Source organism: Netta rufina (genome assembly GCF_964035555.1).
Source record: "Netta rufina genome assembly, chromosome: 7".
Taxonomy (NCBI): Eukaryota; Metazoa; Chordata; class Aves; order Anseriformes; family Anatidae; genus Netta; species Netta rufina.
In genome coordinates, this window is record NC_140130.1 from 24,934,922 (window position 1) to 24,949,843 (window position 14,922).

At 44.1% G+C, this 14,922-nt stretch overlaps 1 protein-coding gene across 3 annotated transcripts in view; it reads right to left on the reverse strand.

Annotated features, from left to right (window-relative positions):
- SH3PXD2A (SH3 and PX domains 2A) overlaps positions 1 to 14,922 on the reverse strand; it is a 68,138-nt gene that overhangs the window by 20,927 nt on the left and 32,289 nt on the right. For 2 of the 3 annotated variants that reach the window (XM_084290277.1, XM_084290275.1), the window contains exons 3-4: positions 8,283 to 8,396; positions 3,628 to 3,711 (exon numbers count right to left, since the gene is read on the reverse strand). In XM_084290277.1, coding sequence (XP_084146403.1) covers positions 3,628 to 3,711; positions 8,283 to 8,396 — 198 coding nt within the window. The remainder of the gene's footprint in view (positions 1 to 3,627; positions 3,712 to 8,282; positions 8,397 to 14,922) is intronic. The other variant, XM_084290276.1, reaches the window with a different exon arrangement.

A 14,922-nucleotide genomic window follows, 5' to 3' on the forward strand; every position in this document is an offset into this window, starting at 1 on the left:
AGTCGGAAGACCTCCAGTTTCCAAATCGTAGCTTTAACTCTTTCATTGAATAGCTTGCTTCTCGTGCTAGCAGCTACTCTTAAGTAATAGGCTCATTTGGCAGAAACTCAGCCCATATGTCACTGCACTGTTGGTATGAATCAAGCTATTCCCGCATCGTACCAGCTCCAGTTGAGTGCTGGGCACAAAACCAGGCAAGCCATAACTTATGTCAAATATCTGGTATATAAAACAGCATGCAACCCCCCAGTTTGCCTGACCAAATGCTAACAACACAAATGACTTCTCATGAAATCAGTCTGTAAACAATCCTAAGCCCTCTCCTAGGGGAAGTTCCAAGTAAACGCGTTTGTAGAAACAGCGTTTCACCTGGTGCAAGCGAGCACCAACACTGTAGCTTGCAGGTCCAACAAGGGTCAGTATTGAAGCAAACTACAAATGCTCAGGCTTCTCCTCACGACTGGTATTTGTACTAGCTGAATTTCGGTATGTATAGACAAAAGTTTAGAAAACTTCCCACATTTAAAAACATTTAACGTTTAAAAAAAACAACCAAGCTCTGCAACTATACAAGAAACATAAACCAATGTAATCTCTTAGATCTGGGCACACCACAGACATTTTAAAGAGAAAACTTCAGCAACAAATGTCATCTGTTTCTCTTTGTAAAAACAGGCTACAGCTGTTCTCTTTGCAGATTTTTTTCCAGCTTTAATAAAGGAGCGCTACCACGATATTCAATAATTTGTCTTTCATCTTTCTTATTCGCAGACCCAGTAACATTGCTCCCAAATATCTAAATTTCGGGGTTGCTTAGCTTCTTTGAATGGCCTTGAGAACAGTGGAAATAAATAAGCCATGCATTACCCGTGATACATCTCCCCCCATCAAGTAGTCTCTCCCAGGGAGGCAAAAAGCCCTCTCTTCTGCACTAATCCCTGCAGTCTCAGGGCAGTAGATATTTCTGAGCTGTCCTGACTGGCACAGGACTGGCTTTTTCAGCTAGAGAGGGTATGCTCCCAGCACATAACCAGGGGCACAGCCAGGCTGACTGCAGATGACATGCTAGACCACCAAGATCCTACTTTTTAGAAGACAAGAAGCAAGTGCCTGCTTTTGCAAAGCACTGGGAGCATTCCCAGGTTGGTACGTGGGACTTGAAACACTCAAGTCACTTGGAAAGTCCTAGTCTTCAAACCCATCCTTAATTTTGGCTTCTAAGTAGTTTGACCACAAACCTAGCAGAAAAAATGCTTATCAATGGTACCCAAGCATAAATATAAAAGGAAGCATCCTTTACAGGTTGCTTTTAAACTACAGTGAACTTTTGGAGCTAACCCTTCCAAAAGCTGGGACTATCACAAGCAGAATATCACTGGGTGGGATGAGTTTCAGCCAAAATGTTTAATTGGATTTATTTCCAAGAAAGAGGTCGAGTGGGGGAGGGGAAGCTGTTTACCCTCTGTTAAACAGTTTTGGCAGCCTCCTGTCTGAGCAGCACTACTTCTTCTGTGCTCTGGAGCAAGAGCCTGCAGGCTGGCAGCAGCGTGCGTACAGTTCAGGCATTCGGTCATTTCTGCACAAACCCACCCAAATTTGGCCTTGTTTTATGCCTTTTGGGCTGGGATGGGAGGGAAAGAAGGGAAAACGAGTCTCTCCTGACCTCACATAAACTGTGATCTGTTAGAGAGCAGCAGGCTGAACACCCAAAGAGACTCATACTTTCTACAATAGCAGTTTGGAAGCAGTAACGTCTGTACAGGCTGCAGCTATGCCAGATGCATACTGCCTCCAACCTGCCCTCAAGCTCAAACCACTTTAACTTCCTAACCTGCTCCTGTAAGAGCTCCTAACCTACTATTTCAGATGATGTTGAACACCTTAGTTCTTGCTAACCTGGCTAGCTGGGGCTGAAATGCCTTGGAAAGAGCTCATAGCAGCAGCTCCTCCTTGGAGGATGAGCCCCAACCCTTGAGATGCTGCAGGTTGTGCCAAGATCTAGTTGGAGATAAAGCACACACTCCCAAACTCAGAAACCCAGCACTGCTTGACCTAAAAGGAAAGAAACTTTTACCAGGCAAGACAAAGGCAGGGGTGGAAGAGACTGTGTGAGCCTGTGGTGTGGAAGGCTGCCAGGGAAGACACTGCGACACCAGCCAGAGGGCAGGTCTGGAGAAGACACACATGCAGATGATGGGCATAAGAGGGAAAAGTTGGGACTGGAACTCAGATCCTTGAGTTATACCAATCCACTATGCTACAGGACCAACCCTGCAGCCTTGGTATTTTATGGATTTATTTTTTTTTAAATAATATGGTATGAATAGGAAAATGTATTTATTTGAACTGGTAAACAAAATGTTTAGGAAACTGATTGCCACAATTTTTCCCAGTTAAATTGTCAGGAAGTATCTGCCAGATTTTGACATGCAAAAATAAGTAGCTCCTAAATTCTTTAGGAACAGAAATAAGCATAAGTTGTTTTCCCGTGCTTACATTTTTTTGTTTGTTTGTTTTTGGTGCCTTCAGGGTATATTTGGTGACTAAGAAGCAAGACCATGTTTTCTGACGATAGTATTGGCTGCTGCAGGGTGAAGCTACAATAGCTACACCACTCTTGTTGCTTCAAATCCTTCAGTGATACTTTGAAGTACAGGTAAAGTGTCACCGAATTCATACCTTGCTTCACACCTGCATGGGTCTGCACACACACCAAACCCAGAGGCAGATAAATTTGAAACTTTAAAAATACATTCTCCCTATTAGAAAAAGGGAACCTTTTCTCTCAACTGGTAAGCTTCTTTTTTGCTTGTATCTGGATCCACATCCCTCAGTAAGATTATGTAATTATGTAAAGCTTACACAAGTGATTTCTTTTTCCCTGTTATAAAGTACAATGAATACCACACCTGGATGATCCTGTAAGGAAGGAGGAAGAGAACAAAAAAGTACTTTTACTCTGGGAAAGATGCGTTGCATGCACTAGAGAAATGTTTTGTTCGGAAGGTTACTCAGACTTTACCCAAAGGCCGCTTCAAAACATAAGGTGGTGGGGTTGGTTTTTCCCCTCCTATGTTCCCTGTCAGACCAGCAAAGCTAAAAATATGCTGCTAGTAGTGATATTTTCAACACCTAGGACATAGATCAAAATCTCCCAAAACTTCTAGAGAAGTCAGCCTTTAGTACCAAGCACTTATTGCAGGGAAGAAAGGAGACCAAGTGGAATGATTCTCATCTTTCCACACCAAGCGCTTTTCCAGTACGCACATCTCTGACCGTGACTCTTTGGCATTCTTCTCATTTTAATAGCCCTGAAAGTATCACTTAGTCTTTCCTACCTCAGTAAGTATGAGTACAGATGTGCCTGAAGTTAAAACACAACAGATGTGAGCTTCCCCAGGCTGCACGAGCAACCCGACTGCAGAATTACACTTGGTTATTAGCCTCCAGCTCTTGGGGTGCCCAACCATGGATCCAAGACACCCTCAAGCCATCACATACGAAATCCACATATCTAGCAGAGTACCAGACGCAGACCAAGGACACCAGCCGCACCACCCCAGTGCACAGTAGCATGTTTTTTGGTGCACCCTTAGAGGCCAGTGCCATAGGAAGCTATTCATTCACCTCGACTCTGCTGCCTGTTGACTATCCCGCCCAGCGTCCATCGCCGGTCCAGGCGCCTCAGGTGAGCCTTGCGTCGCTTAGAAACTAGTTTGGAACGTGGATGGAAACATAAAAGGAAAAAAAAAAAATGATGGGAGGGTGAGGAATAAAAACAAAACATGGCATTTACAAGCACTGGTCTTGTTAGCAGAACAGGTTAGATGGGATGCAGAAACTTTGGTTTAGTTTATATAGTACAGTGAAACAAGTTAGCTTCTTGAGCCTGGGTAACAGAAACCACCTACAACTGTCACAAATTGCCACCCTTGATATTAGTTTTCTTTAAAAAAATACAGACATAGACACAAAGCAAGCTGCACAACAAAGACAAACGTGTCCAAGGTGGCTGCAGGGTCAGGACAGATCAACATCACTGCAGTTGGATCTCCTTGTTAAGCTACAGGGTCTCCGGAGAATTCACTCCGTTGCATGCAATAATCAAACCCAACGGGGCTCTAATGCTCTCTAAATAAATTACCACATCACCAAAAAAAAAAAAAATCAGGGAAAAAAAAGGTAGCTTCTGATATGTGAGTTCACTTGTAACAGCACTCAGGAACTGCACCCAGCTGGAAAGTGTCTGCTGTCTCCTTGCTTGCAACATGCAACTCAAGCACTACCGCTGATAATGCTCATTATGTTAATAGTTGATGTCTAGATCATGATTAAGAGAAAATAATGAGCAAACTAACCTTCCTGTTATTGAGCAGGCTCAAGAAGCTAACATGGCAGAACCGAGAATTAGTCCCACATTCAAACAATAATTTATGCTTAAAATATAAACAAAATATAAACAAAAACAAAACACTTATGGAAATGGCGTTGTGAGAACAGCTGTGCACAGAGGACACCACTTGTTTTCCAGATTGCATACTTGGAACCGTACTTCAGTTCCTTCTTCTGGTTGTGGAGATGTGAACAACACAGGAACCACTGGACTGGCACAAACACAGACAAACGCTTTCCTCTTCCCATGTAAGGGCTTCCACTCTAGTTTGGCAACTACCAAAAGTATGCTTGGTGCTGACAAGAGTAATGCAAAATACTACACTTCAGCTATCTCTAGGGCACGACCACAACCGTTTTCCTAGTGATGCTGAGAAAGCTGTTCATCAACTCATTATCTCATTAATAATCGCTCGACTCTGCAGTCATTTTGGGAATATGCCCTCATACTCGTGGTCTTCTAACACTATGCTCTACAGACAGCTAGGAACAGCAAAATGTTTTGATCAGGGGAAGGATTGGTTGAACAAGTGTTAATAACTTCCCCCAAAAAAGCAGCTGACGCCTTCTTCCCCTTCACAGCTACTGAGGCTTAGTGCAAATTCCTGCACCCAGCTCATTCACCTCAAATTTCTCCTTTGCTGTAAGGCCTAAACCTTCCCTAGCCACCCTAAGTAGAGGTGTGGTGTCTAGGCACAATGTCTAGCTAGTGGTATTCTGTACTTCTCCTTTGATCCCACGTGGATCAAAGCAGAGAACCACCATGAATTTTCTGGGGAGCTAGTTTTTAACTACATAGATCACTGTGGTTTTGGCTAAAGGGACTTAGTAATCCTCTTGGAAGCCCACAGTGGCACAAATGAGTAGCTGTCTTCAGTCCTTCCTGGTAGTGTTTTTCTTTCACGTTGGCTTAACCTGGTATCTTTCTCCAAATCCACATGATGTTAGACTGCCAGTTACACACACACTACATGAGAGACAACACAAGACATTTTAGGAGACATACAGATTATAGCAGAGAGAGGAGCTATAGCTGAAATCACAGTAACGCTGTCACAGATTGTGACTGTGTTAGGAGGTTTCTGTCCAAGAAGCAAGGAGATTAAGGACATTGATCTAATAGGTTTGTGGAAGGGGAGGGCTGTGGAAAGGGGAGAAACTCGTGTCAGAGGTCAGTCACCCACAGCTTCTTGCTCAGAGCAGAGCTGAGTGGAGGATTCAGCTATTTGGGATCTCCTGGTCTCCCACAGAGGGTCACACAGATCCACCGTGTTCTCCTTTACACAACAGTTGTAGGCTGTCCCTAGTAAGAAGCCTTTTATACTTCAGCCACATTTTTATGAGTCAGTTTTTCATCTTCAGCAATACTGATTTCTGCCATGCGATCCCGGACTTGGACTTCGGTGGCCATCCCTTAGTTAGTCACCAGAAAGGTTATTTATCAAGAAGTGTCTAAACCTTTTAAGGGATCTTTTTAAGATGTTTACTTTAACAGCTCCTGCGGCTACACAAGTTTCTCTAGATTGCTTTCTGAATGTTTTCCAAGCTCCGTAAGAGGGTGTTACTCCAAACACAGGCCCAGGTAGCAGCTGACTCTCTACCCTCATCCTGACCAAAGATGTTGTGCAGGCTCAAACACAGGGAGGAAACACGTTTGTCTCTCAGTGAAGAAACCAGAGATGCACAGAATTAATACTAATATGTAGGGGTAGTATTATTAATACCTTGCACCCAGCACCTCCTTATCTCTACAAGGGTCTGCCACCACACAGAGGACCTCTGAGTCTGCCTGGCTTGTGGACTTGTTCTGGGCCCTCTGAAAATGGAGAGGGCCAAGAGGCTGATAAAGAAAGTTCCCTTCAGTAGTGTCTCTGCCCTTCAAAGCAGACAGTACAGATGGCATAGATGCAGGAAGTCTACATCTACAGAATTAATTCTGAAAATAGTATGTACTCCACATGCAAGGGCTAGGGCACTTAACCCAGTCAAAGTATCGTCCTCCTCAGTTACATTGGAGTCTCCTTCTGCCTACTGAGAGAAAGTGGGCAAATTGTCTGTGTAAATGTTTGGTTTTACACACTTCATTAAGAGAGTGAACCGAGTTTTTCCTTCCTCTCTTATGGAAGCCTTTCTTTCCTACTAATAACTATTGGGAGGCCATTCAACTACATGGCAAGAATAGCTCAAGTAAAACATCTTTACCTGAGAAAGAAAGGGGAAGAAAAACAAAGAACAAAAGGAGCCTCAGCTTATGTGGTTAACAACATAGAACAAAGTTACTGAAAAGCAAGGGAAAGCTGGGGCACATCAAAGCAGCTGCAGAGGTAATGCAATTAGATTTGTCACTGGGATGGATCTGAACAAGAAGGGAAGAACAGTGTCAGGTTTCAGTGTATCTGGATTTGCAGTAAGGCAGGGAATGTGACTGCTGACCATAGCTGAGGAGAGCAATGTAGTGGATTAAAGAGGACCGAGAGGAAGAAGATAAGGAGCATTTGATGGATTTTCCATTTCCCAGGACAGATTGCCACGGAGCAACAACCCTCAGCAGAGTACACTCCAGAGAGCAACATGAAAGGAGGAGGAGAGCTTGAAATGAAAGCAGTTTAAGCAATAAGGCTGTCAAGCATGCTTCATATTTAAGAGTCAGGAAAAGGGAGGCAGCTACAGATCAACAGACAAAGCATTCTTCTGCTCTTTCAGAAAACAGCAAGTTTTTTGGTCTATACTAACAGGGAAACTTTACTGCATCTGCTAGGGTGTTGCATCATACCAGACTGGTTCCCTGCCTACCAGGCTACAGTCAGCCTCTAAACCCTAAGTGAACCAGGATATGGGTAGCTTTGAGCAGGGAAAAATGAGTTAGAGCCAAAGATTTCAATAAAGCCACAGATGTCACCCTTGAGGCCCAGCAAAGTAACGTTTTGCCTGTTTGCTATCTTAATGGGCAGACTGTCACCCTGACACATCTCTAAACCCCCTTCCTCTATGCTAAGGAAAGGTCAGCTGAGTTTCCACATACGTTTTATGTAAGTGTCATGTCAAAAGCACCTACAAATTTAGCTAGAGATTCATTAGAATGAAGCAAATGATAATAAAAGTGTCCTTTGTACACAGTTGCTACATGAGAAGTCCATTAAGATGTGGTTAGTCTTTCATAATGGAACAGGGGAACATGTGAGGCTGCACTATTCCATTTCTGGAACCCAAATTAAGCATCTTTAGCCAAAAACACAGCACAGCTGGATACATATACATGACAAATGGCACTTCAGTTGTAACAGAGTAAGACCACACCAAATGAAGTTACCTTTCCACACAATCACAGACCACAGCAACCAGCACTTAAACTAGTTTTAAGGATTAATTTAACAAAAATGTACTGAGAAGCCACCATTGAAGTTAAATCTCACTCCTTTTAATCACCTGTGGCTCCAAAAAGCATATTCTTCCAAATAAAAGCTCTCACTTATATAATTTCTGCAGACAAGCCATGCAAGTTCTTTCCTTTGACAGACATCATAGTCCAAGACCTCTGTCAGAACATGCTGCTTGGACTTGCACCGGAGTTTTTTTTTTTTTTTTTTTTTTTTTTATATAGTTTAAGGGTATTAAGATGGGTATCATTTCAGTGTTTTTTGTTTTGTTTTGTTTTTTAAACACAATGACAGTCCAAGACAGTCACAAAAGAATTACAGGCATGGTACTTCATCCTAATTTCTTCAGCAGTTTAAATTTATTTACTGATTCAAAAAAGCAGAAGAGATTAACGTGGTGGATTAGCAGCCATGAGTGGTAGTAAGATTTCAAAGTCGCTCTTTTCCTACTGGTGGAGAAGTATACAGCAAGTGAATATTGGTTTGCCTTTGACAACAAAAAGCTTTCCATACCTTCCCCAATTTTGGATGTGTTGATGTCAGAGTCATCTCTGGTTCCATTTTGGGATTCCAGGTACGTAGCAGGGACCCAGCCCTGCTCCTCTGCAGTGCTCACAAACCACCAGCCTACAAAAAGAAGCAAGAGAAGTTGCTCAGTCAACAGTAAGAGGAACAAGGATAGTGGGATGCTACTGAGAAGCAAGCACAGAGTCAGAAGCTTTGGTGCAGGTTTGAGTTACTCTGCAGTCTCCTAAAAAGAGGCCGTTTCTACCAGATATTCTCAAAGTGCCTGATGAGTACACAGGCAGACCACACATAAAAAAAATATTGTAAAAGAGCAAACAGTTTATTTTTAAATCTGAAATCTATCCATAAGAACTCTGATTTGAGTTCTCCAACTGAGTTTCTGAAAGCCTGTCTTGCAGCATGTACATCTACAAAACTGAAATACTTTGTTAGCACAAATCCATGTTTGAGGTCTCAGAAGTCAAACAACGGAAGCAGGAAAGACTTCAGTAGAAGAGCACAAATTTCAGAATAGGACACAAAATAAACACTCCTAGCACACTTATCATCACCATTGCCAGCGTTCAACAATTGCTACCAGTATTCAGTGACCTAGAAAGTATTGCACACCACAGAAATAAGAAAAAGGCAACCAAAATGGGACTTCAGGCTATAAGGACCAGTTTATTTACCTTCCCACCTGAACCTCCATGTTCATATTATCGTCTAAAAAACACAAAGTGATCACCAACTCTATTGAGACAACCTTTAGGTCGTATCTATGGATGGATGAATAAAATTTTAGGTGAAACATCTTTCAGTTAAACGCATCCCAGTCACAACTATCCTCACCCCTTTTCTTGCTTGGCCTCATTGATTTATTGAACCTTCCCCTGAGTTTGATGGAGTTGCTCACCCACGAGCCTGCAGAGCTCTAGGTTTGGAGCACATCTAGATTCTGCTGCAGTCAGGTAAGGTCAGGGTTAAGATACAGGACCATAAAAAGCGAAGCAGTTAAAACATTCCCATTGTTTTATATCATCTCCCAGTCTCTCCCCCCAAAATGCAAGTTGATTCGTCAGGAGAGCGCGAGCTATTGTTCAACGCTCGTTTTAGAGCCTGCCCAAAGGGAGTTGAGCAAACAGTTATTTCTGTACAAGCGCTTCAGCGCGGTTTACAGACTTTAATGGCTATCATAAAACCAAGAAATTTCACAGGAACCTGAACCTGCCTGCGATGAGCTAAGGCAGAGACAAGCCAGCTTGGTTTGCAAATAGATGGGGGCGCAAAGACTTATTTCTTTTGTGACAAAGCACAGACTCGTGTGATGGCCACGCAGCCCTCCTGCAGTGAGGAGATGAAGCCCTGGGTCCAGTAAGGGGAAGGGAGACTCTGCTGGGCTCCATGGCCATGCAATTTGCAACTTTAAAGGGAAAAAAAAAAGGAACCATCTGAAATAATGCCTAAGTTCTCACGTTAAAAATCACCCATGTTTGTTCCAAAACTTGTCACGAAAGATTCTACCAGAGGACAGGAGTTATAAACCCTCATTTTCCTTGCAGGAGCCTGCAGCGGGGAGACAGCGTGCCCCAAGGAACAAACCCCCTCGCTCCTCAGCGGCACAGCTGCTAGGTAGCTCTATTTATTTACTCTCCAAGCTCAGACATGGCTTTCCATTTTCTGGCCCAGCAGAGGGTTGGAAACTTTGCTTCACAAGGCTCATGGTTGGAAAGTTTAAATTTAGTTATTCCTCCCCAGCAGGAGGTGGATTCTCCTGCCACGAAGCCCACAGCAGCGAGCACTGGAATCTGCCAGAGCGACTCAAAAATGCATCTTCACGGTCGCTCCTCATTTTACCAGTAACATATCAACATGGGTAGCGAACACAGCTTAACGTACACTTATAATTAAGCACAAAATGTCAGAAGCTGGCTTTCAGCTGATACCAATTAGGCTGGAATTGTTTATGTAAACTCTTCCTCAGAAAGAAATTAAATACAATTGCACAAAAGGTCTTGCCTACACTTAAAATGTGCGCTTGGGCCAAGCTCAAACCATGGTAAAACAGTTGTTGGAAGGCTGGAGCTCACAGCCTTGACGCCAGCCCAGCGCTAGACCGTTTCGCAATACAGCTCCTCTGGCTGGGCTGACGGAGATGCTCTGTTGCCTCAGAGCCGAGCTGAAGGCCCTGCGTTTGGGCCCATAGCGTAGCTGAGCCCTCATCCATCCAAAAAGGGCTCCCTGTTAAAAAAGCAAGTCTTTGCCCCCAAACCTGGGCATGCATACGCCTGCCTCCCCATCACTCCCAAGTCCTTTGCAGGGTGCAGACAGAGCACGCAGCACTAACTAAGGTCTTAAGCAGCTTTGATTCTTCAAGGCGTCTCTGAAGGGAAAGCTGTTTGCCACTGAACTCGTGAAAGTTATTTCTTTCTAAATATTTCCTTTATATATTATGTGCAAGGGTAAAGCATAGACTAGAAGCCCACGCAGCTAATGAGAAATCAGCAGTGTGCACCCAGGTTCAGAGATAAGCTCCACACTGAAATTCCACCAAGCTTGAAATGGAGAAAAGCTTTAATGCAGGAATACAAATTCCCATTCACAGGAAAAACAGAACAAAAGCAAAACAAAGCCAACATCTTACTTAAATAGCCTGAACAACTGAGAAGAGTGAGAAACTTCCAGCAGCACTCCCAACAGTGGGAAGTCCAAATGGATGCTCGCAAGCAAGACACACAAGGTCTTGGAGCGGCCCAGCAAGCAATGCAGAGAAAACTTACTCCTTTTGAGGCATAAAATCCGAATTATGATGGCACATCTAAGCCATAACCCTGCAGAAAGGAAATTACAGCATAGCACAAGAACCAAGACTCCTAGCAGAAAGAGGCTGATGCGAAGATAAGTGCCACAAGGCAGTGCATGACAGCAGCGAACTGCAGAAAGTTACTGTCTGGCAGCTGATAACGAAGTATTTGCTCTGGATTACCACCTGGGTGGAAATATCAGGGCAGCTGTCACTTGGCCTCACCAATGGCACCTTTTAATTTATTCATTTAGCGAGCTCATGCAGATGAAGTAGCCAGATCAGCCTTTGTTTGCAGAAAGTCAGGGCTATAACGGAGCAAACTCCTGTGTGTCCCTCCCCAAAACTGTCGCAGCCTCACAGGAACATTGTTAGAAAACTCGCTTTTGAAACAGAACAAAACATCACATTTATTTTGAGTTCTCCCTCTATGCTGGATTTTAGCTTGACTTCACAATTCCTTATTAAAACCATTCTGCAGCAACATCTGCATGGAATTATGTAAAGTTATCTCTGTGCACTGCCAAGCCAGGCTGAGGTTCGCTCTTGCACTCACACCATCTGTAAAAATTAGGCACTGACTTGCAGCTCAAGTTAACCCTTACGAATGCCCCCAGCTCTCAGACACCAAAATGCAACTCTGAAGCTGATGTGGCACTGATGTCTAGACTGAGAGTGTTACCCAGCCCTCATCCCTGAGGAGGATTCAAAGGGAATTTCAGTCTCAGAAGACGTAGGGGGAATTGTGGCTGCTGCACCCAGGCCAAGCTCAGCTCAAGCTTTGCTGCATTACTCCAAATCCTGCCTTAATACTAACCCAGGAATATGAATTTGTAGGCATGCAATATTCCCTCCTGATGCATTGATTCTTTGGCTGGCACGTCAGCATCTTCAGCTGCAACAGACAAGATGTTTCTACGCTCACAGGGTCCATCTAGTCTCTGAGAATGAGAGATTTTGGCATGGACCTACACCGGTTAGAGAGAGATGAAAAGCTCCACATGCCACACAAATGCACTCTCATGGTTAGCTGATGATTGTGGAACAGACTGATCGTGCCTGAGAACGAATAAGTGACCAAAAATTGATTCTATAAATCTAATTGTATTGCCAGTCCTCCTTCCAAAAGGTTTTTAAAGAGGCCCCAACCCACCCCATGGGAAACTACTAAACAACAATCAAAGGGCTGCATTTTGTACAAGTTTGGTTTGTGTTGACCCTTACTCATGGCAATATTGAAGCTTCAATATCTCCACACAGACAGGAAAATTGGCAACGTGAACAGAAGTAGCATATAAGGTGCTACGAATCCCTTGTTTTTGTTGTTAACAGCACGAACATGCTGAGCATTGATCTCCAGCTCTCCCCTCAGCCATTAAGTTCTCTGTAGATTTTTATTGCCAACTTTCAGCTTAACCAAAGTAAACAAGGACAGCAACGCTGTAAAAAGGGAATGGGAATCTCTCCTGCATGAGTGGACTACACTTTCTTCTAAACAAATACTTAAACAACACTCCACCTCTCAAGAGCCTTGGAAAAACCCCACTCAAGCAGTAGTCTGGTACATTTGCTGTGTACTCCTTGCACTTCAGAGAGCTGCTCCCTTTTAAAGTCCTTCTGACTTCGATCGAGAAATTTCAAGAGATAGTGCCTACGACTTGAGATGTCCTAAAAATATTAGATACAATCATCTCTCTTCAAAACATGGCCCACAGACATTTTTATGCCAATAGTTGACCATTTTCTTTCAGAGATGCTATCTGCTTCTTTAAAGAACAGCTCAAATGTGAGAGCATTGCTGTGCAGATGAAGGCACTTGCTTTTTCCTCCCCTCCAGAGCTCTTACTTCCCACACAGTGCATGTATATTTGATGCGCACAGGGAAGTCGGTCATAATCGCCTCAGACAGATCTCTTAACAAATATGCAGGAGCAGAAAGGCAAAGGTAGCAGAAGCAGCATCTAGCGAGAGATTTCCTGCAGTAGGAATGTTCTCACACCCTCTGCCTAAACATTTACAGCAGTGTCCATACTGTTAGACACTACCAGTGTACGTGCTGCCTCTGCTCTGTACAAGGCTGCTTCAGCCTCGTACTTGGCAAAGGTGCTGGACTGATAGCGTTGAGCTTGTGTGAAGGCCAGTGTCTGATTTCTGAGCATGTCATCCTCACAATTCACATAAAAAGGCATCTTTGCCTTAAATACGGAGATAAGATGCGAGAGCTCTTCCTAGCATGGACCTGACTGCAGTTTGGGGTAGAGGTCTGTGCATGAGTCAACACTCAGCAGACTGGGGCCGTCATCTCTGGATGAATTATTCAAGTTGGTGAAATATTAAAGGCAGCTTTTATCCTTAAACACATCTCCCAGCCTGCGTGTGCTGTGGGCTGTGCAGCAGCCACCACTCAGCCATGAAGCAATGTTTGTCTCGCTTTAAAGATGGAAACGGGGCTCCAACAGAGATGTGCTAGAGGAAGAAAGCATTTGTGCCAGACATCCCACTTGAGCACAATGAAGACTCACAGCACAGATTCACGGCCTTTTTATGTGCCATACCCAGACCAGGCTGGGCCACATGTTAGGATTTCAGCTCAACCACATGTCGTGATCCTTCCTTCAAGTCCTGGAGCTACCTGCTAGCTGCACGGTGCCCACACGTTCCCAGGGGCAACCACACTTCCCAGTGGGAGCCTCATTCTGCAAAGTGCTGCAACCCTAAAAGTCTGCGAAAGCAGTCAAATGTACAAAGGTTGCAACCTTGCTTGCAACAACCACTGTGGTTGTACTCCAGGTACAACTTTAGGAGGAAACAAAAAGACAAAAAACCTCACCAGCCCATCTCCAACAAATTTTCAAATTTGCTGATGAAATACCCTAAGAGCCCCACAGCACGGCAGTGGGGCAGCAGAGTTGCTAGATTTCTTATGTGAGAGAAAGGAGAAAGGAGCCTGTCATTCCTTTCCTGGCAGCCCAGCATGGGAGGAAACGTGCCAGCTGCTGGGGGAATTGCTGCTTCTGTATGGGTCATGAAACAGGTTTTCTGTCATATCACTGAAAGAGAAATGATGAACTACAAACATGGAAACTCCAGTATTACTATTTTTATGACTATTATTTTTAAAGCTTCCTTCCTCTCTTCTCAAAGAAAATAATCCGATTAGGATTTGAAATGTACCAAGCAAATGTTTTGCTCCTGGTACGGAATGTGCCACAGCAGCTGACAGTTCATGGGTTAGGAACCACACACCTGACCCCTGCCCACAGTGATCGCACAGCAATGGGTACAGAAGTCAGGTCACAGGCTACGTTCTGCCCCACAAGCAATTAAGCAGAGTAATATTTGTATGATTTCACAAAGTCTGCACATTCAAGACTAAAGAAAGAGGCTGCACACCCCCGTGCCTTGCTTCAGCATTCAGCTGGCTTTTACAGAAGACCCTCCAGGAACATAAGAGGAACCCCAGCTTAAGAGCATCACTCCAGAACACCGTCAGCCCAGAGCACACGTGGAGTGCCACTGGGGACACCTCTCTGCCCACACCCTTTGTGGGAGAGTCTGAAAGCTGAGGTTTGTTTTCAGAGCGAAGGCTGCAGCAGTTTTCGCTTAGTTTGGTGATGGGAACAATATTTGAGAGAGCTTCCTGAGGTGAGGGAGGAGATGGGGAGCTGAAGGTGGGGACTCCTGGAAGGCTGGACTGCTGATATCACTTTTTGGCCATTAACAGAACAGCACTTGGCCTTTTGTTCCAACTTTCAGCTCCACAAGGCCATGAGCTGAGACCAGGGTTTGATGTTCCTCAGCAAGAGTTGATAGCAACAGCTAATGCTTAGGGCTCAGCAGCAG